Below are 13,856 nucleotides of genomic sequence, written 5' to 3' on the forward strand. Positions count from 1 at the left end.
TTTTTTAAATACTAGCAAGGAAGTTAGCAATATTTTTTCCTTATTAAACCGCTTCCAAAATGTTGGAATGTTGATGAAAAGATATGATGGGAAGAAAACAACAATAGTTCACATTTATTTCACCACACAGGAACTCACATAGGAACTATCGGGACTTTTTAACATTTATTGTAATGTGATTTTTAATATCGTGATGATGCACTTCAGTGGAACAGATCTCCTTCATAATTTTATTATTATTATTTTTTTTTTTCCAGACGTTGTTTACGTCTGGTCCGGCTTCTTCTGGTACAGAATCATGACGCAGGTTTCACATCGATGACATAAAAGTCTTAAATGCGACATGACCTTTCAGACTGCAGGAACTTTATCTAATTTAGTTCCACATGTGGCAGCACCTCATGTTGGATATTTTGGGGGTGAAAAGATAAGAATTAGGTCGTTCAGACTGCTGTAGATGAATGTCTGTGTTTCTGAGTGAAACTATTGTAAAACAGCCTGATGTTTTCTTCTAAAAGACAACTTTGGGAGAATTTCTTTCTTTCAGCTGACTTCAGCACTGAAGTCACATTCACACTCACTACACATGGACAGAGATCACTCAAACCATCTCTTTGGCATCGTAGGCAGAGTGGAATTAAATTCACAGGAATGCTATGGTAATATTTCTGAAGCAGGTTTCCACCTGCTTAAACCAGCCGAAGCCCAGAGCGGTTTCAAGCTAAGGCAACAAACAAAAGCAAAAAGTTTGACCCGCATCTGAACTGCACGTAAAACAAGACGATGCTAAAGGTGAACGTCGCAGAAATGAGAATGAATCGTGTCTAAAACTGAAGATAGCATGATCCTGTAGGCCTCCAGGAAAGAGAGGAAGGCTTCAGAGAAACAAAAAAGTTTCTCCTATTTGCAAAACAAAAATACTCAGAGTGCAAAATAGGGAGAGGACGGCTTGAAGAATAAAGTGAAGATTATGTCAGCGTCCCTGAAGTTGCATTTGCATCACGCTCCAGCCCCTCCCCCGCAGTCCTTTCTCCTCATAAGAATAATTTAACACTGCCTATCTTGTCTAAATCCATGCCCTTAATTCCCATCTGTCTAAAGCTTTATTAACCTCTCATCATTTTTTTTCCTTTTTGAAGGGCAGGTCTGAAGGATATGTGGCTGCTGACTTCTGGCAGCAACATCTGTCAGTGGCACTGCAAGCAGGCTCACGGGAGACGAGGCTTCTGGCCAATCGGAGCTCACAGAAACTTGTGTCTTCGGTGACTGTGCTCCCCGTGTGGGTTAAGGGAAATTTGACAAACTTTGGCCTCAGGAAATCCTTTGAAGACCCATTAGATAACTGTTGTGACAAGATACAGCATAAGAAGCCGGAGCTGTTTTCCTTTTTCCTTTCTTTTGTTCGGGAAACAGAAAATATTCTGCCTTCTTCCTGCTCTCCAGAGGCTCTGGGAAGTTAGCTTTGAAATCGAGCACGCCGAGCCTCAGCTTCAGCGGCATAATGAAGACAGTTTACACTGAGACATCTGTGAAATAAAAATGAGCCCACAATGAGTCACAACAGCGTCTCAGTGAGTCTGATGGTCTTTTTGTTCAGAGGCAAACTGTAGCCTTTTTTTTTTTCTTAAATCTTATGAAACAAGAAAAATACATCAACAGTGAACGGTTACAGGTTACATCAAGAACTATTTTATTTATTAGCCATCAGTCTCTCAGGCTGTCTGCGTTTGTCATACTGGTCACGGATAATAACAGTCATACTAAAACCATAACAGTTTTGATGGCGCAGTCGTTCGATCATGCATATAAAGTGTCAAAGATAGTTTGTTTACAGCTGACACATGATGACGGCTTTAGGGAAATGTTTGTCTGTACACAGATGGTTGTGCAGCATTAATATTGCTCCATAGTTTACAGAATCACTACTATTATTATTGAGGGTCAAGGAGGAATGTAAAACAAACCAATAGTAAAATTCAGACAGTAAAATTCAGATCTTCAGAATGCTACGTGTTAAATATGAGCGTCGCGCAGCGGCAGGTTGCAGGGCGTTGTTGCGGAAATGTTTCAGCCAGTAATCAAACTTGGCCCATTTCCTTTTGACCAGCTGTGACCCGTAGTCGGAAAGACAAATAAAAAAATTTAAAAAATCAGGTTTGGTTTTCCTGTTAATGATAAGGATGAAAACTGAAAACTCTGAATTTCTTTGTTTGCCAATACATCAACTGACAGCAGGGTCTTTGACTTGAGATTGATAAAATTGCGATAAATGTTGATTACATGTGCTTTGACAGTTTGTCCAGTGTTACATTTTATTGTTAAATTTGAAAAAATTTTACACAAATGATTTCCGTGTTAGAAAACCGATTTCTAACATCTTAAAACAACTTCCAGCTCAAAAAGTACATGTCACATTTCTATTTAGCAAAACCTTTAAACCACCTTCACATGTTTGTATTTTGCTGTTTATGTATCACACTATAGAGTCTGTGAGCAAACTAACAGAATTTGTAACCCAGAGCCGGCCATGTACACATCTGTTTAAAACGGCTTGTTTCTCTTTCCTAACATAAACTGTATTTTAATGACAAACTGCTGGGATATTCTAAGTTACATGAGTTTCTGCTTTAGTTGTTAAAAAAATGAAATGAGACTTGAATTGTGACTAAAACGTGTCCCACTAGAAGTACGCACATTTTTATTCTGATTCCATTTCATTGTGTTAGTTAGGAAAACACAATACTCAATTAATGAAAAACAACATCTCAGTTTTTTACATACATTATTCTAAGAGAAAGATTAGAGGTGACAAAACATACTGCCTGTAATGCCAGGCCTAAACTCATTCCCTGCCACTAGGAGTTCCCTGGATAGAAACAACAAAGATGGAGTAGAGAAATAACTTGGCATAATTAATAAGTGTCGGTGTTTAGGGCATGGACCTTTGGTTAAGCTTAAAGTAAAGACAAAGAAGACACAATAAAACAGTTTAAAGCGAAGACAGAGGCAAAAAAGGTTCCAAAGAAAGACGTGTATGTAATAGTCTGAAGTTAAACCAAATATGACAACTTCTGCACCAAAATGCTAAGAGAAATTCAACACACAAGAACAAAAAGGCTGATGTCTCTTTCTTTATGGACTACCATAGAGTCTTCAACTCCCTTGTTTAACATGATGTCTGCCAAATCAGTCGGACTGGTCTCTGGAAGCACCTGACAGGCTCCCCATAGCTGGTTTTGCTGTAAACAGTCATTAGCCGCTGTGCAGCCACAGTCTGATTACCGTAGTGAAGCCTGAATTAGGAGGAGGCTGACTCTGCAGTCTGCATTGTTTGTGCTTCAGCAGCACGTCATTATTACAACTTGAGACAAGCCCAGCAGAAACCAAGAGAGGATCTCTATAAATAAACTATACAGCTTCTGTTTATTTATGTACATAGTCGCTCGGTGACGCTCGGTGTCTCGAAAGTGCCAAAAGCAAATATTAGCTTTGAATAACTTTGTTTAACCCATACGCAGAACAATATTTAGGATGCCTACTGTTCACAGAAGATCTGGATTGTGATTTACAGGCAACCTGAAAAATATCAACACCTACAAACAGCCTTTCCGTACATCTGCGGACTAATTTAGTCTTCTCCTTGAGGCAGGATGAAGAGGGAAGAAGACAAATAAAAGAAATTAAAAAAACAAAAAAAACCCAAAGATGAAGCGAATAAGTTTGGGTGTCTGTCCCTTTAAGAGTCTGGAGGCCAGAGATGGAAGTTGGGAAAGTCGCCCAGTGCTTTTCTCATGACCCCTGAGAGGATGCCTTCTACTTTCTGAGTCTGAGGATGGATACCAGAGGTCACAGAAGACCCACAAAACAGACAACTACCATTCGGTACGCACTGCAGCGCTCTGTGGTCACCTACATGAAATTATCAGAGTGCTGTTTTTGCTGTTAATGGCCAAGTTCAATCTACCCTGTAAGTGTCAGCTTTGCATCAGTGCAAAAAGCTCGTCAAATGTCAAACAGAACTTTCCCACAGTTTTATCCCATCCCCTGTTGGGCCTAAAAATATCAGTGTTTGTACACTTAAATATAGAAGCAAGTCAGAGAATGTGGGGCAACCCGTCAAAGCTCAGATGAATGGCCTGAACTTAAGAAGTCAAAACAGTCTTTAAAGAGAGCACTTAACAGGGCTCTACATAATTTAATCACTGCATTAATCATGTAGTGGGACTTTAATTAAGGTGATTTAATTAGATTAGGATGGTTTTATGAACCCCAGGTTTAACTATTGTAGCTATAGAATATAAATGAATTTTAGAAATCCATGAATCAAACACCCAAAAGAGCAAAACAATAAACATAAGAGATGCATCAAGAAACTGACTGGTGACTAGAATCGATTGATTTTTAGTTTGATTGGCTCTGATCTGCTGGTTGGAAATTTAAAAAAATCTGAACATTTGCAAATCAGTGAAGACGTCATGCTGAGACTCTTCTGTGTGGATGCTGCTGCAGAGTGAGGAAGAACTTAAAATTAGCGATGTTCAGTATCAGACTCAAAAAAGACGCTTAGTACCTGAAGGGCAATCACTCTGTAGCTTCCCCAGACTCAAACATAGGCCCTTTAATGCTGAGACACTTTATAAAAGGATGTCAAAGCATGAAGTCAACAAGGTGCACAGTTCTTGAGAGCACAGCCATCGTAAGGGAATAGTAAACAAAGAGCAAATAAAAGAGTAAAAGTGACAAATGTGGAGCAGAAATCAACTTCAACATATGAAGTGTCTAGTTTTCTTCCACTCAAGAACAAAAGAAAGCAGCAACCAAAGGGTAAAAACTGAAGATGCCAGGATGTGATTGCGATTTCTTGAAACAACTAATAGACATAATATGACTTTCAAAAAAGGAGTTCAGCCTCCTTAGCCAGTGTATTTTGCGTTGTCCCCGTTTTCCAATGGACTCCGTATTGGCATTAATCTCAGCCGAAGATTAAGGATTGTCCAGAAATATGTATAAGACGGCTCTATTGTTAAGACATTGTGTCTGAGGTTCACTGCCGCTGTGAGACAGCGAGGCAGGGTGAGAATTTAGCAGATAAGGCTGAACAGAGTCCAGCACAGCTGCTGTTTTACCCTTCTGAGCTTTCAAACTCTCTGTTCCCGAGTATGCCGAGTTTGGAAATGTTGGTAGACTTCTGGTAATTTCACAATTATGGCAAGAATCAAGATTCTCTAAGGAGGATTGGGGATTGTTTTTATAATCCTCACCAACTACTGCTACCAATACAAGACCGTCTAAAATATCAAATCCAGTCTGATCACAACATCCTGATTTAAGGGTCCAGTAGATGCGGTTCGATTGGGGGCCAAAAATCCAACATTTGCTACATTTTCAGCTGTGGTTCACTTTCACATTGCACTGTGTCAAGCGAACCAACCCTTTGAGCAACTTGTTGACCCCCTCAACTGAGGGGGCGCTGCACCAAGAACCACTGAAGGAAAGGACCTCTTAAGAAGATATATTCATTTTTCATGAAATATAAACTGAAATGGAGTGGCATCAGATTTTAGCGGTTGTGGGATTTCTCTTTGGCACTTCTCCCACTAGCACTAGAGTCGCACGTTTATTTTGGGTGTATTTATTTACCCACAATACCCTGCACCATCATCTGCTTCTGCTTTTTGGAGCAGTCATATGAATTCGAAGCGGTCATATGCACATAGGCATACGAACCGCACCAGAGTTCACTTCAACCGAACAGAGACCCAGGTTTTTAGGCAGATTTGAGTTCTCTTTATTGGTCCGTATTAGACTTTGATGCGCATCCACGCCTCTCCAAACAAACTGTACTTTCTAGGCACACAAACTCGAGTTTGAATAAAGCCGACTTAACAGAGCTGGCGTGAATTGCACCCCAAGGCAAAGACCTCAAAAACCCATAAAACGTAAAGAAAAGATGGCAAGAGTAGAGATGGACGGGACACCGTTTTCTGTTTTTACCATCAGATTGAAACTGAGCTGGAAATAATTTTCCCTCAGATTCTCAATAGGTTTAAATATACATAAGATATAAGAGAGGGATTGACATAAATGCACAGAGTGGATGGTAAACAGCCTGTCTGAAGAGGAAAAGTGCATGCTTGTATGTTTTTGGTATTCTACACTAATAAGTCTCTGAATCGTGCTACTGAAGTCAGAGTTGTACTATTAGCTAGTGACACATATACACAAACTGCACTGCCCTCAAAGAGCTGTAATCCAAGCTCAAAGTGAAGAGGGGCTTTGCTGCACACCCAGTTGGTATTATTCTATGGGAAAGGCAATTAAAGATAAGGCCAACACTATTGGTCCAAACTGTCTCCTAAAAGGAGGAGATTGAAGATACATGCGTTCTGGGATGAAGGGCTATAGCTGTAACAATAGCTATAGTGAAAAAAAGGAAACAGGCCACTGCACTTAGTTGCCATACACAAAGATACAGAGTCCAAAGCTTCATTACTATGTTATCTAACTATGGGGAGAGGGATCACTGTCCAAAGTGGCTCTCGGAAAATAATATGCTACTAAAAATAAGTCTTGCAACACTCTCACTCTTGACGATAAATCTCTGACAGTCGCCACAGAAAACGAGCGCAGACAGTGCACCCAGCTGACCTCCCAGTGGAGCCTTTTGAAGCCTGTACAGATTGACCTTGTTAAATAATTAAAGCTCATTGTGAGACCCACCTGGAAAACAAATGAAGATGTTCGTTTACCAGATGGCGTGTCCCAAATGCAGGACTGACTATGCAGCGGCCAGAGGGGAGATGGACCATGAACAACTGGGCTCAGATAAGGGAAGGCTAGCTTCCAGATTAGCTTCTAGGCTCATTTAAAAGCCCCTCGAAGACACGGTACTTCTGCTTATAAAGGGGTTTTGCTTATTGAAGCTTGCACTGAAGAATTATATGGAGTGAATTAAAAAAGTGTGTGTAGTTTTACTAACCCCTCACTAGTACACCCATAACCAGAACAGATGGTAACTCGGGGCAGATGATCTATTTTCCTCTTTCCTTTCTTTTTCACCTGTGCTTCCATCACCCTATGACCTTTAGCATCTTAGGCAATGACATTTGCGTGCGGTGTGATCATCTGCATTGCTCCTGCACACACTAATATTGCGATGACGTTTTTTTACAGCCCTAATTTGTGATTAATTGCCTTACCCAAGGCACATCAGCAGGTGGTGGAGTGAGCCAGGAGCAAACTCACAACCTTCCAATTGCCAGACGACTGCTCTTCCCACTTTGCCAAAGCTATCCAGTGTAGTGCAACAGAAACTGGTTTCCACCTGTGGGTCTAGAACAGAGGTGTCCAAAGTCGGTCCTCGAGGGCAGGCATCCTGCATGTTTTAGTTCTCTCCTTGGCTTAACACACCTGGATCAAATGATGGCTCGTTAGAGGCCTAAGGAGAACATTGACATGCTGAGGAGATTGTTACTACCAGCAAGGAGAGAACTAAAACATGCAGGATGCCGGCCCTCGAGGACCGACTTTGGACACCCCTGGTCTAGAATATGCATAATGTTACCGACAGGCTGACAGGAATATGCCCTCACATAAGTCCAACATATTCACATTCTAAGGATCTGACATGCAGGAGCAATGTAGTCATGTCTCCAACTTCATAAAGACAATCTTTTTTTTTTGTTAAAGTGTTTCACTGCTGAGAGCCTAGAAAAGCACAGCTACTGTAAACTCAGGGAAAGCACCTGTAATCTCACTGTTTAGACAATAGCCTCTTTCACTGAACATACAACAAAGCTCTGAGAAGTGTTTAGTTTCTCCATCCCAATCAGCTGCAAAGAGATTTGTAGTGTTGAACGTCTACATATTATGTTAACGAATGGGTTTAGTTTTGTGAACTGGATCAGTTTGCATTAAAACTTTGTTACTCAGTTTTAACGTCCAATCCGAACCACTCTGGGAAGACAGCAAGGACGAAAGAGAAACAAACTGTCAAACTGCGTAGCAGCTGTCAGATCACGGATTTCTTGCAGAGAACTGCATAGACTGATGTCACCCTCCATCACCTAACAAGATGACAGTCGCTCCGTTTCCACTGACCATAAAATTCCCCAAAAGTGAAATTACAAACATTAATTTGCTTAATGGAAATGCGTCAAAAACGTTTTTGCGCTGGGATGAGGTGGTTTTTCTGCTCTTTGTACTTCGCAAAACTGCAATAGAAATGCTTCTTTCACATCATAAAAATTGTGTGATTGATGTTACTACTGGCAAAAATAACAGACAACAAGAAATAGTTGGAGGACGATGGTCTGTTATGCTCCTTTAATGCCGCATCGTGTGAACACAGTTAATCACACGTGATTTTAATTGATCACAGATATAACCTTAATCCCTTAAACCCTTCGAACCAAACCATCGTTGGAAAAATAATAAACAGAAGTTCTGTGTGTAATAGCCAACATGTGAAGAGATGTTCTGCTCAAATGAAACCAATATTGACTTTGTGGCTTAACACTATGCGACAGAAAACTGCATGTCAATCTGGACAAATCATCAACAAAGTAAAACCTGGTGGTGGCGGGATTATGCTGTAGAAATTCATTTCTTTTAGAGGTTAAAGTTGATGAAGAGGTTGATGAAGCTGAACACATGCAGGACAATCACGACAGACAAGCATTTAGAGGTCTGAGAGACTTAAGACTGACGAGTTTCAGCTTCCAGCACGACAATCACCCTAAACCAATGGTGTCCAAAGATTTTTCAATTTTTTTTTCAAATTAAAAATGCTAACTGCTTAGCAATAAATAAAGCTGCAATATTTTAATGAAAAAAAGTAGAAAAAAAAATCATCTTCGGTTAAAGAAAAGGGGTCTCAGATGTTTGCTTTATTAAAGAAAGATGTTCAGTTTCTTAACGTTTTGGGTCAAATGTTTTCTGCTTTGTTGGTCCAGGAAATGTTTTTATTAAAAAAAAACAAGAAGTTTCTCAGAGAGCCGTTGCTGTATTTAGCTGAATATTGAATCCATTTTGGACTAAAAAGTTGTTGAATGTCTGCGAATGATCTGAAATGACCGAGTAAAAAAGTAAAAAGAGTAAAGAAAGAAAAACACTCTGCGCTGTTTTCCCATCTTTGTTGAATCCATTTGCTGGAGGACCAAATTTGTGCCGTTCTTCAATGGCGGTAAAGAGCCACACAGATTATTTCATGTACTACAAACATACAGCCAAAACTGCAATGGAAGAGTTAGAATTAAAGCATATTCATGAGTCAAAGTCCAGATCTAAATTTAATGGAGAATCTGTGATAAAAAGATATATATATATATATATATATATATATATATATATACTGCTCAAAAAAATAAAGGGAACACATAAAGTATTCACTTAAGTGTTTAAGTGTTCCCTTTATTTTTTTGAGCAGTATATATATATATATATATATATATATATATATATATATTTAAATTAGCAAAAGATTTCTATCTGCTCTGGAGCTCGATAGTTATGAAAGAACATCAGCCTGTAGATATGTGACGGTGGTAGAGACACGCCTGGAGGACCTGACATGAGGCCAGAATATTTAAGCAGTTAGAATAAGGAGTATAATTAGGCCCAGTGCTTGTTGAACCAGAGATATTGTAATCAAATTAGCTGACCCTGAACATTACTTCACCGAGATAATCCTAATGGGTTTGTGAGGCTGAGAATCTTGTGTTCAGCTTTAGACTGAAAACATTCATTTGAAAAGGTGAACCCACTGAGAGTTAATGAGAGAGTAAATCATAGAAAATAACAATGACTTTAACAAAAGGCTGTAGTGAAGCTCAGAGACGGACCACAGCAGTTAACCTGATAGGATCAAATACGTTCATAAGTGTCACCTCCTCTCACTTGGACCATCTGAATGTGGGGTGATATTAGCTGTTTTCATCCAATTGTCATGCAAATTTTGAGGAAACTTTTAAAATGTTTCAAAAAGATGAGGTAAAATAGGCATGTTACCCTCTACTGGTTTGAATCTACGCACAGTGTAATATCATCAGAGGTCGACTCTGCACATGGCTGTAATAGACAGGAAGTAGAGGCTGCTAGCATGGAGCGCACAAGTTTGCCACTGTACTTTTTGCAATCATAGTATTTTTTCTCACTAATTTTATCACCTCAAAATAAAACAAATAGATCAGACTGAGGGATGTAGACAGCCAGTGAAAAACTTTTGCAACTGAATGTGCTGAAACCCTGCCCACTATAAATATTTGTTGTTGTTTTTTCTCCCAACATAATGGGACAGGTTAATTAATAAACAACTTTCTCTGTTAGTACAGCTGAAGTTCTAAAGCCATGCTTTTCAATTTGAGTAAACAGAGAGCAATGCTATGTTAGATCAGTGTGCATTGCAAAATAATTCACACCCTTTGAATTTAAATGTTCTTGCACATTGTCACATTCCACTCAGTTTAAAGAATTATGTGGGTTAGACCAACAGTCCTGTGTTAGCAGAGAGAATCCACCTCTTGGGATTCAATCAAGGAACAGAACATGTCAGAATAGGTTTGGTCCTACAACAATTTCTACAAAACTGCAAATAAAACATGACATAGGAATCCTGTTCTGTGTCAAGACTTGAAATGTTCTATTCCCAGATCTTCTCCATTCAATCAGACTGAGTCTCAGCTATTTTGCAAAGAGAAGTAGACAAAAATAAATAAATAAATAAAAAATCAGTTTTAAAAGTATTGCCTAAGGAGTATGAACACAAGTGTACACCACACTTTTCAGATTTTTGGTTTTCTAAATGCAAAATGTTTAGAAAACTACTTCCCACTGTTCTTTGGCCTATGCACAGATATGTTTTTCTATATAGATTTTTTTTTACTATAAAAGAGTCAAAATGTGACAGAAGAGTGTGAAAACTTTGTCACTTTGTCCTCACATCCAGTAGAATCAGCTTAAATCAGGAATGTATATTTGTCTGAAAAGAAACGGACAGCAGATTTACTGATGCATTCAAGTGCAATCTGTAAACTTGGGAATAGATACACCCACACAAAAAAACAAAGCTGGTTATCAGAACAAATTAGTCTTTCACTTTTTCTTTTTCCTAAATGAAACATATACATTTCCCTCTCCAGGTTTCTACTAAAACAAGCTTCTTCTCACACTGAGCCCCTAACTGGGACCACTTCTTGCTAGCGGGAGGATGTTCGTTCACTTCCTGCTCCAGGTTCGGCCCCATCAGGGACTCCAGGAGCCTGTTGTTTTCCCCTCACCACTGCCTGCTATTCATGACCGTTTCCTGCCTCCATTCAGACTGCCCAGTATTTTCCAGGACACACCTGCAGGCCATTCGATGGCGAGCGCTGAACTTTTATTGTCCCATTGTCTGCTGACACTAAATCACGGCCTGAAATTAAAATGGCAGACAAGATACCAAAGAACTGCCCTGAACCACAGACTCGCACTGGGTCTGGGTGCGCAAATGGAACCGTTTGTCATGTTTTACTCCCTCATGCCCCAACCAGGGAGGAACAAGCAGCCCTGAGGTTGCCCATGTCAGCTCATGGGATTGTTTTGGCAACACCTCTGAGAATCAAACTCCGGCTCCGAGCAGGAGAGAGCCTGCGTTCACGTATCACACACACACATACACAGGGTGTATGAAAGTCACCAGCCTGCCTCTTGACGCACACACATACACTCACCCGAAGCAACTCTGGCTGAAGGAGATACACCATACAGGTAGCCAGACACCTTGGACAGAAAGTTTTAAATATCCCTGATGTCTCTGTTGGTGACAAATCTAAAGCATTTATTTATTTACTTCCCAGGCTCCTTATTGGAAAACCATCTGAGTGATTCGCACTAATCCCCTGCAGAGAAATAGAAACTGCTACATTTTATCCACTAGAACCTTTCTTGCAGAGGGTCAGAGCCTCCATTACAAATGTGAGCCTCCGTTACAAATCTTGACAAAATATAAATTTTTTGTCAAAAATTTTTTAATTTTGTCAAGATTCATATTCTGCTGGTTGATGTCGAGAAAAAAAAACAAAAACAAAAAAACACAGTTTCAAAATTAAATAAGAAATTAAGTTACGATCGCACTGGGAATAAACTTGTTCAGGCAACAAGTCATAAACAATCATGGCAGCAAAGGATGTAAACAGTTACATGAACTATATTCATATTTTAGCCATGGCACTAGCGCTCGTCATCGATCAGCCAGGAGAAAACATCTGGGCATCTTAATATGGCGTTGGAGCAGAGTATGCAGCGTTTTGGGGAAGTTGTAGTTGGTGATTTTACAGAAGAGCTGCGGCTACACTGTCGAATGACGCAAAACTTTGTATGAACTGTTAGATACTGTGAAAGTTGTAGCAGAACCAGCTGCACATTGTCCGAAAAAACAACAACAAAAACAACAACAACAACAACAAAAAATAAACATCACTTCCCTACTACTTCCTGTCGTGGTCTTCTTCGCCGCTTTTCGCCAGTAGTAACGTCCGGCTCCTGATCACGTGACTCGTGTTACACGAAAGAAGTGCTTACGTTAAATTTATTGTCGCAATTTGAATTCGCGCAATTTTATGGTTCATGGAAAGCAGCTAGTGAAAGGCTTCACTCCGATTTGGCCCAATTTCTGCTCTAAAGCACCAAAAATGCGTGTTCAGCACAACCATCAGGGAAAGTATAGGAGTTGAATGCAGCGCTGGAGCGAGAGGGACGGTGAGCCAACGTTGGAGCAGATATAAGGGGATTATTCCCCCCTGGGAGACATAATCATGTGTAACACACTTGTTTTAAATCCAGTGGAAAACAAACAGGTGTTTGAGCCTTAAATCCCAGCCCGCTCCTGGCTCACACAGAGCTCCAGAAACACCGAGCTGTCAGTCATTTGCTGCTTGCTTCTTCACATCTGCTCACATCAGAACCGCAGCCTGTGTGTGAGTGGAAGGGGAGCTCAGTGCAAACCGGGCTTTCTGCTGAGAAACACACTTACTGCTCATTCAGCGGATGAAAACAAAATCTGGTTAAGTTGTCAAAACTCACTCTGAGCGCTCTATGAATGTCACCTTGAAAGAAATCAACACAGCGTTCCCACTCTTGATCCATAATTTGAGTTATTTTAAGGAATTTTCCACTTTTTTAATTTGGAGAATTGGAGAAATAAAAACATAAATAAATAATAATAATTTTTTAAAAAAGCATGAAAAAAAAACACTTACCCGAGAGCCCCAGGAGAAAGGAGAGCAAAGTAAGTTTCCTTGAAGTAGAGCAGGTCTCCATGATTCTCTGTCCTGGTGTCCCTCAGCTGGTCTTAGAGGATCTCTGCTTCACCTCAGGCTCCGCGGCTCTGCCAGTCCTCGCGCAGACACGTAAGGGACACTTGGGGTGAGGACGACGGGAAGTCGTCGGATGTCTCCACAGCGGTGATTCTAAAGGAGGGACGGACCGGAGAAAGTCAAGTCAATCCTGGACCCACACCTCCGACACTGACTGTCCTTCGCGACTCTTGTTCTCCCTCCTCTTTACGCACTCTTCCCGGTAAATCCCTCCTTCCGGCTGCTCGAGCGAGAACAACTCTGCAAGTTGTCATTCAGTCCCTTCCTTAGAGGGAGGGCTGGGGGGTGAGGTTGGGGTGGGGAGCTGGAGAGACACGGTCCGGAGGAAAAGAGCCGATACACCTTTGCGAGTCAGTCGTACTGCTAGCCTGAGTGTCTAAAACACTTTCCACAGTAGCCCTTCAAAATAAAGCAGCTCTATTATAGAGAGTCACTAAAAGCCGAGGATTAAATGTGATGCTTTTATTTTGTCAGCAAAAATGACCAACATCCGTCCTTCTGGTC

General features: G+C 40.5%; 1 protein-coding gene across 1 annotated transcript in view; it reads right to left on the reverse strand.

Moving 5' to 3' along the window:
• Positions 1-13,605, reverse strand: part of esama (endothelial cell adhesion molecule a) — a 58,739-nt gene extending 45,134 nt beyond the window's left edge. The window contains exon 1 of the mRNA XM_008428405.3: positions 13,236-13,605. Within this exon, the coding sequence (XP_008426627.1) occupies positions 13,236-13,296 (61 nt within the window). The 5' untranslated portion in view covers positions 13,297-13,605. The remainder of the gene's footprint in view (positions 1-13,235) is intronic.
• Between the last annotated feature and the right edge of the window lie 251 nt (positions 13,606-13,856).

Source organism: Poecilia reticulata, chromosome 14, assembly GCF_904066995.2.
Source record: "Poecilia reticulata chromosome 14, P_reticulata-male-v2, whole genome shotgun sequence".
NCBI lineage: Eukaryota > Metazoa > Chordata > Actinopteri > Cyprinodontiformes > Poeciliidae > Poecilia > Poecilia reticulata.